Below are 13,550 nucleotides of genomic sequence, written 5' to 3'. Positions count from 1 at the left end.
AGAGGGAGTTGCCACCATGGAATGAAATGAAAAAGCAGCACATACCAGCTGGCCCTAAGGTGTTCGCCTCTGGACTGTACTAAGTTTTGTGACATCTCCTCACTCCCTCTACCATTGACCCCAATAGCTCCAACAGCTGATCTAAGGGCTATATCCTTGCACTCATGCCAGAGCCCTCAAGGCTTCACATGTCCAGAGCTGCCTGACATGATCTTGAGGTAACAGGACAATCCAGTGAACAGAACGTTTCTACCTCAGCTGCTGCTGTTAGGCTAGCACATCGTTCCAGAAATGTAAACTTTAACATCAGGAGCAGGAAAGTGGCATGGTGATCATTCTGAATATACCTCATTGGTAAATACATTCAAAATATATTGCTTTTGCTATATCCATATGTATATAATTATAATTTGTCAGGATTTTGGAAATGTGACAGCTATGTTGAATGGCTTGCCTCATCGTTGGCACGCTGGAGGGCTTTTGCCCGAAATGTCGATTTTCCTGCTCCTCAGATGCTACTTGACCTGCTGTGCTTTTCCAGCATCACTCTAACCTAGACGCTTTGCTGGTTCCAGAGTAGATAAGGACATTGCATTAATTGTTGAAGTAGACTGTTTGTAATTACGTGAATCTTCACAGAACATTTGTGTGAGTTTGCAGTTTTGTACTTTCTAGTCAATGCAACAGCTGCACCTCACCATCCTCCACTTCATTCAATCTCTGTTTATAGTCTAAAGGAGATTGCTGCAGATCACCTTCTGTGGGTATAACTCGGGTGCATCTTGAAGATGGAGCTGGATGAGATAAATCACGATCTGTTGTCCAAGTGTAGTGAAGTTAAGAGTTTGGGGAACAAAGCTCCACTGCCTGTTTTATTCTGGATGGTAGAGAACCCTGGCTTTTGGTTATTCTGCAAGGAAGAATGGCAGGCACACAGCTGCATTGCAGGAAGATGATAAAGTTCTGCCAATGGAATACTGGCAAACTGTATATCTATAATGTTGTCACTAGAATCCTGTGGGATGTCTCTTTGCAGCCTGGCATCTATTAAAGGGTTATACATGTTCATGGCCTCCTCCTCAGGTTCAAATTCAATTCAACTTCAATTGAGGAGAACTGATTGCTCCTCACTCCAATCCTGCGGTAATGTTTGTGTTGGTTGCAAGATCAGGTACAGCTGCTGATGACAAACAATGCAGAGTCTATCTCAATCAGTTAAAGCAGCAGAAGTAGTTTTAGATAAGGCGGTGGTGTGTTCAGTAATTGCTGTGGTGAAAGTATGAATCTGATTGTACAGCCCTTTTGTTATACTTATGGGCTGCCTCACAGGTATCGATGGCCCTTATTGCCCAGGATCCAACCATTAGCCTGGGCTAGGGCTGAAAATTCTCTGGGAGGTTTGATGGTGCAAGATGTATGTTTGTGTCAGCTCCCTGGGAAAGATGCACACACCACAATGATCCTTCAACTGTCATCTCCTGTCAGCTATACATTCAAGAGGTGCAATCCTTCACAAGTCACAAATGTGACTTGGGAATATATCACCATTCCATCACTGTCATTGGGTTAAAATCTTGGAACTCCCTCCCTAAGGACATTGTAGGTCAATCTATAGGACATGGATTGCAGCTGTTCAAGAAGGCAGCTCCCTACCACCTTCCTAAGGGCAACTAGGGATGGGCAATAAATGCTGACCCAGCCAACATTCTCCACATCCCATGGGCGAATAAGAACAATGTACATATCTGATCCCAGAGATTGCTAATGGTCAAACGTGTAGTCAATGATCATCTTGATTTGATTTGATTTATTAATTGTCATGTGTATTTTGTTAGAAAAGTGTTGTATAGTTTCACCACTCTTCTGTTAAAACAAAGAAAAAAGAAACTAAAACATAGAATATTAAAGGCAGAAAAATAAAGAAATAAAGGAAACATGTTCAACATTACAGTCCTCCTTGTTAAGTGCTCCACCTTGTACTAGGCACAAGTCCCCTTTGCCATGCCACCACCACTGAAACTAAAGTTGCCACTCTTCGGTGCCATCTCGCCTCCAGCGATGCCCTCGCTAGCATCTGGCTGCCATCATATGTGGAGAAATGGATCGAGATATTGGCACAATGGAATTGTGCATTGGTCACCTCCTCTGTTCATCTATATCTGTAATAGACCACATCTGTCACCCGTTTCACATGTGAAGCCACCACTGGTGAAGAAACTGAGCATCGCAGTTCCCACCAAATCCACACGGATTCGGGTCTTGCTGAAGATTCCACATTGTCAATGACAGTTTCATCATCATTTTACTTTTGTAATGCTCCTCCAACATCTGCATGTAGTTAGCTCTTGATGGAGAGTTGCATTCCTGATACATCCTGATCAGACAGCTCACATCAGCTCTCCCCTTGTTGCATCCTTTCCTGCTGCTTCCAATATTTCAGCAATATTTGATCCTCTTGGCTATTTAAGCAAGTGAACTCTTTTGAATGGGTAGCCATAAGAGCAGGGAATATGCTTATCCGTGATTCATATCCAAAGAACTAATAAGGAGTAAACACCTTCACTCCTCACATTGTCCACACATAAAAGTGGCTTCCTCCACCTTGAATCTGCAAACCTTACATGCCAAGAGGCGTGAGCCAGTCAGCTTTGAGCAGTTGTGTTTAAGGTCAGCAGTTTTCCTCGCATGACTCTGCAGTAGGAGGGAGAGGAACAAGTTTATTAGCAGTTTTAAATGGATGCTCAGGACTGATGGAGTTAATAGCTGGTGTTTGAGTGCATGATAATGTGAGAAGGGAAGGCCAGTTGTGCTGGGTGTCATTACAGAGGGAAGCTGTAAGGCTATGTTAAATGGTCAAGGGTGATGAGGGCATATGTGAAACAACAGGAAAAGTTTGGAAGGCACAGAATTGGGCTTTGAAGATAGCATGCACTATGATTTGCGGTATCGTAAGATTCACGTTCATCACTGACATAATCTTGAGAAATCTTGACATAATTTTTAAAAGGCCTCAACACAAGGAGTATTCACAGCATGTAAATGTATTACACTTAGGAACCTGCCAAGGGATAGTGTGAAACCTGACCTGCCACAAACAGGACACTGACTCCATCAATAAACACGAACACACACACACGCACAAACAAACACGCACATAAACACGCACACACCAACACACACGGACAAACTCCCATGTCCGAAATAAACATTCATGTACACACGTGTACAGTTGCACACATACATAAGTAAAGACATAAGCAAAAACATAAATGAAGATAAAAATCTCAAATAAATATTTGGAAGACATGAACTCAGATAAAAGATCTGAGTCTGCACTCCTGTATAATTATGTGCAAGCATACAGGTTTGGAAGTGGAAACAGTCGCGTGGTTGCAAACTCTGTATATATGCTCTCACGCATTCTCAATTATATGCACTTTTGAATCAAGTTTGTTTTGAGGATTTATTTCTGCTCTCCCTTTTCTGACAGGTGGGCTGGCTGCTGTTATATATACAGATACACTACAGACAGTGATCATTCTGGCTGGATCGCTGACTCTCACGATATTTGGTACACATATTTGAGTTTTTGTTACTGTTATGTGTCCTCGTTTCCTACATTAGAATTTAGGAAAATAACTTTCTCAACAGTTAATTGGCATACAGAGGGGAACCTATCAGCTATTCTTCAAATCTATGTCTTTCTATGAGCCTCCCTTAGTTTAATGTCTCTGAAAGACTTAATTTCGGGAGCTAGAATAACAATAATAGGATTCGCAACTGTTTGTCAAAGCATGTCTCTGAAAGATGGTAAAAGCTTTACTCAGGAGGGCCTGCAGGTAGTCTATTGGCAGGAGCAGGAAGTGGGATTAGCGAAATGGCATCATGTAATCCCATTTCAAATTTATCCATGAGATTTAACTCCATTTCAGATGGAAGTTCTGGTTGCTAGTGTTATCGTTCAATTGGGAAATCAGACCAGACTTAAAAACAGTCAGGGGTGGGGGGGGAGCAGATATTTGCCTGTTACAGTCTGTCTTTAAATACACATTGGTGAGGAGATCAAAATAATCCAACCCCTCATATATTTTATTGATAACTCACACACTGCAGGGATTGCCTCTGCCTGTGATTTCACTCTCTTTTTGCTTTCCCTTTGCTTCAACTCCCAGTTCTGTTTTACTACATTATTCTTGTGTCATAAACTCTCTCACACTGTCCTTTGGTCATCAGATTTTAACAAAGTAATCAAATTGAAATAAAAATTCACAAGAGTTCGAATAAGGGCTTCCAATAATCACCCAATTTGAACATTATTGCACAGTCAAATTCTGCTCCATTCAGTGCTACGGAAAATTTCAAACTACATCTATTCTTAATCCTTGGCTGAATTTATTTTATTGTCCACAGTAACAGCAGGAAATGTTTCTTTTCTGTGTTTTTTCTAGCACTGGAATCCTGTTCTCACATACATTTGGTTTTGGCAAAGAGCATAAGTTCTTGCTGATCTCTTTCCTCCCCAGAAGCTTCTATGCTGCTTTATTATTGAACTTCTAGAATTTGGGTGTTTAGAGGTCAAAAACAAAGCAAATGTGCTCTTAGCACCATATCAGCCATTACTGTGACACTGCTGCATTTAACCCTACTCCTTTTGACAACCATTTTCTCAACAATTCCAGAGCTACCCTTCTTCAAGATGTGGAAAGAATTGTCCAATATTGGAAATCCATATGGAAAGGCAGTTACATGTTGGAGAGAGACTACTGCTACTAGATCTCTGCCCTCATCATTCTTTCCTAGCCTGTTAGGTACCCACTAGCTCTTGAAGCATATGTTCCACAAACCTCTTCATTAACCATATGTGGTAAAGTGTTTCTTACTGATAGAATCATAGAATCCCTACAGTGTGGAAGCAGGCCCATTTGGCCCATCCAGTCTATATTAACGCACTGGAGAGTGCCCCACCCAGACCGAACTCCCTACTCTATCCCTGCATTTCCCATGGCTCATTCACCTGACCTGCACATCTTTGGACTGTGGGAGGAAACCGGAGCACCCGGAGGAAACTCACGCAGACACAGGGAAAATGCGCATACTCCACACAGACAGTCACCCGAGGCTGGAATCAAATCCGGGTCGCTGGTGCTGTAAGGCAGGAATGCTAACCACTGAGCAACTGTGCTGCCTGTGTACTTAAGAACTAAATAAATACAGTTGAAGAAATTTTCTACAAGTCTTTTTCTGATTGATCTAACAATCCAGGAGTTCCAATTTCTGACTGATTAAGGAACGCCCAAATCTGGCAGGATTTAGGAGTTCACCAGGGTGTGTCAAGATTGACACAAATGGAACTGCTGTTCTACCTTTGTAGCCTGCTGAAACTTTATTTAACCCATGATAGATGAAGTATAAATATTTAAAACTACAATACAAGATAGAAATTTAAACAATGAGCTTATTTATAGTTACTTTTAGTACAGAAGTTTAGAATTGCTAAAAGGTATGCTGTCAAAGCTCTGATCCTGCACACCTCAGGACAGAATTGCAAGAATACCAAATTTCAGTACCAAAATTTTGTTTTTCTTGTAACTCTGAGAGCAAGATGAAAAGCTTCAACAGTGTATCTCTTTTTCCCAGAAATGCTAATACTATCCATAATACCAACTTAAGAGATCTTTTCTCGGAAGAAGCTGACTTCCAACAAAGCAAAATACATTTGTAAAATTTAGTCCCAACTCCATGTTTTGTTATGATAACAGCAGAGTCTAATTACTTCTTAAAATAGATGGATTTCTCACTGATTGATGAATCTAAATATGTTTTCAGGCTTTAAGACATTTAATATACCAAACCAACTAAAATCAACAGAAATCAAACATTATTCAGGAGACAACTAATACAATGAACTAAAGAAAACATACTTTTGTATTAACTAAGACAATTGAGGTACAACTTATAATCAGATGTGTAACCATAAGACAGGGCACATGAAGGCAGCCTATTGTAAGTTGAAAGCTGGTAGTTTTTGTGTGTATATCTAGTATTTCTGAGAGTTTAGCTTGTGGCAAAGTTATACAATCTAATATATTTATATTGGGTATAATCAGAACATAGAGGAATATAGGATATTTTTATATTTGAATGTTTGGTGTCAGATAGAGGCATAAAAAGCTGTTGACCTTTGAGAAATGAAGTTAGTTAAATCCCTGATTTGTCAAAAGATATGAATTTCTCTGTAGAGAAAGTTTACTTATTTAAAATATATTAAAAGAGGGATATTAATCAAAATTGTTTAAATTGTAGAGTGAATTGCTGTTTAGTCAATAGATCTGTTATTATTGGAGTGGTGTGGAAATTACCTATTAATGATGTTGATTTCATACTAGGAAATGACCTTGTGGGAGATAAACTGCTGCTGTTGCCAGAGATGGTAGGCAAGTCCATTGAAACTGACAATAAACCAAAGAAATGAGTGACTTTTTGTAATCCTGCTATAGAAAGTACTGTTTCAGCTAAAGATGTGTCCAAAGAATCAAAGCTCAGACTTCTGAGAGTAAATCAGCTTGACAGCAAAAAGGTAAAACCAGCTGGAAATGAATTAGATCTGTCTCAATTAAGCTGCCTCCAGATCCTAAGTCAACGGTGTCAAAACAGAATACAGCAATAGAATTCCAGACTAATAGATGAACAATTAAAGACAGTTGTTAAAACTAAAATTTCTTTGCTGTAACTGTTGCTGTTACTGTAGAACTACAATGACAGACTTAAGTCCTAAATTGGAAAATGAAATTTCGAAGTTAAGAAGCTATGGCTGTTGTTCTGAAAGAACTGAGCAAAGTTTGTGCTAAAGTTGGCAGACAAAGACAGACAGAATGTAAAAGAAAACTGCAAATTTAATAAAAAGGAATATCAGAATTTTTATCCAAACATCGATCTAATCTCAACGAGATGCTTAAAGCAGCAAGGGAACCATAGTTTTACACATGAGCAAGATAATTGGATAGTAGCCAGCTGAAAGAATTTTTATGTATGGACAATATAGAAGTTATATCTCTGAAAGAGAATGGAAATTTAAGGACTCAGCTACTGATGTCACTGCAAAGTGTTAAAGAAGAAGCAAAGAAAATGCTGGATCAACAGAGCAAATAGGGTTACAACAAAGAATTTGTTCTGAACCTACATTTTTCACCTGTTGGTACTCAAAAGCCAGAGGAAATGTCAGAAATCAGCAGTGCTGTTCTTGATCAATCCAAGGATACAAATGACTAACCAAGAGCATGGAAACAATATGAACCTTAATCATCATGTGGAAAGATTTTTACAAATGCTGCATCGCAGAAGGTGGAGTTACTAGCTGTAAAACAAATCCTCACAATGAGAGAACAACTTTAAAAAACAATATTGAGTGACTTTAAATCTTAATTGTAACATGTATTTGGGTTAATGCAGATAAAATGTTATGATCTACGAAGATGTGCTGTTTAAAAGAAAATGTGACAGTGTGGGGATTGGGAGTGAGGGGGGTCGGAAGAATATTACTTATGCTGTGTGAACTAAGTTAGTTATCAAAGTGTATAGAATGTTATAAGTTGTACTTTGAATGGTATCTATAAGAACCCTTCACAATGGTGCAATTCTTCATTATTCAAAGGGGGAGGTGTTACAATAATGAAATTTTTAAGATTTTTAATTTAAGGTAAATGTAAAAGGATCATGTGATCTTTTCTAAAGTCTAGGCAGTCCTGATTGTTTACTGAGAATTAGGTGTAAGGTGTTTACACTTGGAGACAGTAGCGGCAGCCTGAGTGCTAAAGTGGATAGGCTGTGAGTCTCCAAAGTACAGAAAAGTGATGAAAATTTGGATCATAAGTGAATCTTCTTTAACCTGCCCATTTACTTTGAAAAAGAAGGAAAGTTAGGCTCCCGGGGATAACTAATCAGTCTTTGTACCTGGATACAAGGTCTCAGTGATTCATAATGCTATAGAGATGAACTTTGAAGGGTTAGGATCTAAGATATCCCTGAAAACTCATAGGAAAGGTTAGTCTTTCAGGATTCGGGAGAGGGAGAGCAGCTTTAAGAAATAGGAAGCTGTGTTTTATTACACAGGAATGTGGGTGAGAGCACACTTGAATAACACAATGACCAAATTCATGGGGAATTAAAACAAAGCTGTAAGATTGGGACTAGTGTATGCTAGAAGAAGAATCTATGAGAGAGAAAACTCAGTGAAAGACAATACTGAGGTTAAAATTTTCTAGGCTGAGGAGGGAAGTTGGCAGAAGTAAACCCTTTAGGAAAGAAGATTCACCTGGGAATAATTCTGGGAGAATTGAATGGCCACTTAAAGGATATTAGAAAGCATTCGGTGGAGAGGGAAGTGGGCCAGGCGTAGGCAGGTGAAACTAGTTTAGTTTGGGATTATGGTTGGCAAAGACTAGTTGGATCCAATGGTCTGTTTCCATGTTGTATGGCTCTAAGTGTCCTATGCTAAAAAGAAAGGGAAATACTCTATTTTGTGCACAAGTTATTTCCAAAGATAGTGTTTAGTCCACAGAATTTTCTTTTTATTATTATGAATAAAAGTGTTAAAATACAAAGTTTTGTCATGTCATCCTTTCAGCCATTAACTGGAAGTTTGAATTTCTTTTTAAAAATTATCGGTTTCTATAGAAATCAAAACCACATAGAAGTCACTTTTAACTTACCTCCAACTGTCATTAACTCTTTCTTTTCAGCCTAATATTCCTATATCCTTTGGAAAATAGAATGCTGAGTTGGTGACTCTTTGGACACATCTTTAGTCGAAACATTAATTCTTGCAGCAGGGTTCCAAAAATTCATGGATTCTTTTAGGTTATTCAGTTCTTCTTGAACATCAGTTTCCACAGTCTTAATGGGCTTTTCTCAAGCTGCTGAAGATGGTAGCATCTTATCCCCAGTCAAACCATTTCCTAATAAAAAATCCATGCCATCAATTGGACACTTACAAACCATCCCCACAATTACAGAACTATTAAGTAAGCTATATTCTAAATTAACTCCATACAAATGTGTGGGTATGCAATTCCCATTAATACGCTGTAACAAAATGTTTTTGTTTAACAAATTATCTGGAGGGAAATTCCTGCTGCCTTCCAATATTAAAGATTGTGCTAACCCTGCAGCTTTTAGAATTATAATTGTTTATCCTCCCTCATGAGACAAGAAAAAGGACACCACTATAAACAAGAAAATTTCCACAATTTTCTGCACTTTGTTCCACTTTAGTAGTAAATGCAAGAGAACACATCAGTTTTGTCATCTATTTTACTCACTGGACAGATTTTTGGGGGGAATACTGAATGCCCTGACAAATGACACAGGTTTTTTTTTAATTTCTAACATTTAGCCCTCACATATCATTTTCTTCATTGTAATCAGATCTTACTCTTCAGCTTGTCTATGATATCAAAAAGGTTTGTTTCTAACATGATTATGAGTCATTCTTTAGTCTTCTGCCATTGCTGTAGCTTCTCTCAATTTAGAAACCTTCTGGTCTTCACGGTGAGATGTTATTCCCAAAGGGACACTGCATTTTTAAGTGCTTTCACTGGCATCACCTTCTGTATGGTATTCAAAATCTGATAGAATATTCCTCAAACTATACCACCTATGAAACACTGGTTTTGAGGCAACTGTTTCTTGGTGCATTCTCTCCAGCAATGCTTTGAACAATTAACGTCCATCGGCCAACCAGTCCAGTCATTGAACCCAAAAGGTAACTCTGCTTTCTCTCCACAACTGCTGCCAGACCTGCTGAGTTTCTCCAGCACTTTCTGTTTTGATTCAGTATTAGTTATTGCTCCCTTTGTAACTCAGTGTCAGTCCCAATGAGATCAAACTGCAAAGCTTCAACACCATGTCTCTCTTTTCTGCAATAAACGCCATTTCCTTTATCTTTGGTAAATTTCACTCATGATTCTTCATAAAATTTCCACATATTTGCCTGTAAGCCTCTGGCACTAACTCCAAGGCAATGTTCACTTTATCATAGTCTCCAAGCTGTTTATCTGAAAGAGAGAAGTTTACCACCAAACATTCCTCACCAACACCTTCCACAGTAAAACCATCAAATTTTATCTCAGCCACAGCAAAATTATGGCAATTTTCTCAACATTCCAAATACAGTTCAACATCTATCACACTAAACTTTGGTATGAAATGAATATTTCTGGCCAAATCCAAACAAGAACTAAATCCAGAGTCATCCTCAAAGTTATAGCAGCATTTCCCACTTGTGTAATCTCAGCTTTTCTCTATCCAATTCCGATGTTCTGCTATTTCTTTCTCTTTGAAATTTCAGTTTAAGTTTTCACATTTCTATTTATTTTCTGTTTCTTTCCAAGTCAAGTTTGTTTGCCTTTGTTTGGGGGTGAGGGAGTAATCGAGTGGCATGTGTATGATCTCAGGGCTAATGAGACGAAATGGGGAATGGGTAGGGAGTGACGGGATGTGAGATGACAGGAGCACGGTTTAGGTGTGGGATGGCATGGCGATCTGAAGGGGGGAGGGCAAGAATTGGCATTGTAGGAAGATGTTTGGGGGCATTAGAACATGGTGGCCTGCCTCCACACTCACACTCCTCACTTCCTCCAACCTGACTCAAAAAATACAATATGAATCTGACCCCTGTGTGAAAAGTCAAAAGGTGCAGGCAAAATTGTGCATGGGTTCTGTGTATATGTCAAAAGGTGTAAAAATAGGCAAGTTGAATCGAACATACTACGTGTCCCAGCACAGACCCTTCTTCCACCATTGCCTGGTTTTATATATATATCAAGAATTCACACCAGTGGTTTCCCTCAGAGTGAGCTCTCAATTTAACTTCAATTTTAAGGGGACAATATGTTCCATTGACTTGAGGAACAGAGAAGGGAGAATGTAAAATGGATGGGGGGAGGCAAGGAAAAGTTAAAAAAAAGGGTAGAAGCAAACATTTTACTAAAGCACGATTTTCATACAAAACAAAACTTTCTGGTCAAAATTGTGTCTTGGAAATTATCTCAAAGGAATGATAATTTTGATAGTGCTTCTGGATATCGGGTGTGTACAGTACAATATGACTAGTGTGCCAAAGGTTTAGTATCTATTTGACTATATGGAAGTGTAACAAATGATTGGTTCAGTAAATTAAGTCTATGTTTTATAGCTTTTAAAAGTGTCGATGGCTATGCGGGTCTCAAGAAGAAATATTTTACAGCCATTCCCAATGTTCATCAATCTAACTCAACCTGTGGCCTACCAAGAGAGGATGCCTTTCACGTTTTTCAAGATCCTATTAGTTCGGACTTTCCCTGGCCAGGTGTAATATTTGGAATAACAGTTCTTTCTACTTGGTATTGGTGCACAGATCAGGTAACACATTTATATATCTGCACTCTGTATGTAAAGTTCAAAAACTCTTGATGTTATTGCTTTCTGATCATCTGAGGCATCTGACACACATAGAAACCTGTCACCATGACTAGAAGATTCCAAATCTACTCAGAATTTTAGACGTAACAATGCTACTTGTCCAAAATGGTTCATATTCCCTTTCTGTAGACACACCACTTGATTTAAATAATTCCACAGAATTTTAACATGAAGCCAAGTGCCAAGCATGCTACCAACACTGGGCACTGAGAAGCTCTCCAAAGCCTGCTTCACTTGGTCATTTTTTAAAATGAAATTCCAACTCAGTTTGGGTGCAGTTCATAGAGAAAGAAAGATTATTGACTTTACACAGCAACAGACCATTTACATCTTTATGTACTGATCAGGCAACAAAATTCCCTGAGCACTCCTTTTTGTCCATAGGCAGTTTAAAATGACATTATAAACGTTGCAACCTATTTTATGTCAGGAATGCCTCGAGGGGAATTGACAAGGTTGTGAGCAACAAGCCTATTTCGACATATAGTACATTCAGAATTTCTGTGCAGCTACACAGATTTACATCTTAGAGGGTATGTTGTTTCAAGCTCTTTGCTGATGGACACATTTAATATACTGTTGGACTTGACCAAGCACTAGATTATATCCCAGAGAACCCATGTGAAGCGATCTCTTAACTTTAAGGCACTTAGATTGGATAGCATGAAATGACATCGTGTGTAGAATAAGATTTCAGCATGAAACTGTTTATCAACAGTGTGAAACATATGAAAAGTAAAATAATACTTAAATGTATGTCCAAAATTAGGCAGTCATGAATACAAAGTAATCACTAATAAATCCAGTAAGGAATCCAGGAGAAGCCCCTTTATTTGAGTCTGGGTTTTACACAGCTACATGGTCCCCAACAGCCCAAATAAAATATTAGCAGTCTGCTCTCAATATGTACAGTTATCCCTCACAATTCACTGTTGGCAGTCATGTGAGGCAAGACTACCTGTTCCATCTCTGAAAGGATATTCTCACCTTAGGGAGCTGCCAGCTAGTAGGATGTCCTGCTGCTCTGCAGTCCCAGCAATGTCAGGTGGGAGCATGATTAGTGTTAGACAGTCCCAACAAAGAGGAGCCCATACTCAAAGTAAGTACGGGGTATTGCCAGGTCCAGGTTGGCAGATCCAGCAATGTGGGTGAGTGAGTTGGAGCCACAGTCTTCACATTGTTGGGGTATGTGCCTCCAGTGGGCACAGAGGACCCGGAAGGTTTAGTCAATGTGCCCAACACCAGTCTGTACAGTTAAAGCTGCATGGTTATCCAGTTGGTATGTGCTTTCCCTTGCAATTGGCTAAAATATCGGCAGGGATGGGATGAGACATTAATTAGCCTCAATAGGCATAAGGATTGGTGGGCAGCCTGCAGTTCCACCCTGGTAAAAACAATGACTGCAGATGCCGGATACCAGAGTTTAGATTAGAGTGATGCTGGAAAAGCACAGCAGTTCAGACAGCATCCGAGGAGCAGTAAAATCGACGTTTCAGGCAAAAGCACTTCATCAGGAATACAGGCAGAGTGCCTGAAGGGTGGAGTGATAAATGAGAGGAGGGTGGAGGTGGGGAGAAAATAGCATAGAGGACAATAGGTGAGTGGGGTAGGGGACCCAGCTATGCCTGTCTCTTTGTTGGCTACGTAGAGCAGTTGATCTTCCGTAATTACACCGGCACCACTCCCCACCTCTTCCTCCGCTACATTGATGACTGCATTGGCGCCACCTCGTGCTCCCACGAGGAGGTTGAGCAATTCATCAACTTCACCAACACATTCCACCCTGAACTTAAATTTACCTGGACCATCTCTGACACCTCCCTCCCCTTCCTGGACCTCTCCAACTCCATCAGTGACGACCGACTTGACACTGACATTTTCTACAAACCCACCGACTCCCACAGCTACCTGGATTACACCTCTTCCCACCCTACCTCCTGCAAAAATGCCATCCCGTATTCCCAATTCCTCCGCCTCCACCGTATCTCCTCCCAGGAGGACCAGTTCCACCACAGAACACACCAGATGGCCACCTTCTTTAGAGACCGCAATTTCCCTTCCCACGTGGTCAAAGATGCCCTCCAACGCATCTC

The 13,550-nt window shown here is 39.8% G+C and overlaps 1 protein-coding gene across 1 annotated transcript in view; it reads left to right on the top strand.

The window, feature by feature from the left end:
* Positions 1-13,550, top strand: part of LOC122560397 (sodium/myo-inositol cotransporter 2-like) — a 66,681-nt gene that overhangs the window by 23,398 nt on the left and 29,733 nt on the right. The window contains exons 8-9 of the mRNA XM_043711029.1: positions 3,491-3,571; positions 11,192-11,397. Coding sequence (XP_043566964.1) covers positions 3,491-3,571; positions 11,192-11,397 — 287 coding nt within the window. The remainder of the gene's footprint in view (positions 1-3,490; positions 3,572-11,191; positions 11,398-13,550) is intronic.

Source organism: Chiloscyllium plagiosum, chromosome 21 (genome assembly GCF_004010195.1).
Source record: "Chiloscyllium plagiosum isolate BGI_BamShark_2017 chromosome 21, ASM401019v2, whole genome shotgun sequence".
Taxonomy (NCBI): Eukaryota; Metazoa; Chordata; class Chondrichthyes; order Orectolobiformes; family Hemiscylliidae; genus Chiloscyllium; species Chiloscyllium plagiosum.
This window is presented reverse-complemented; position numbering and strand designations above follow the sequence as displayed.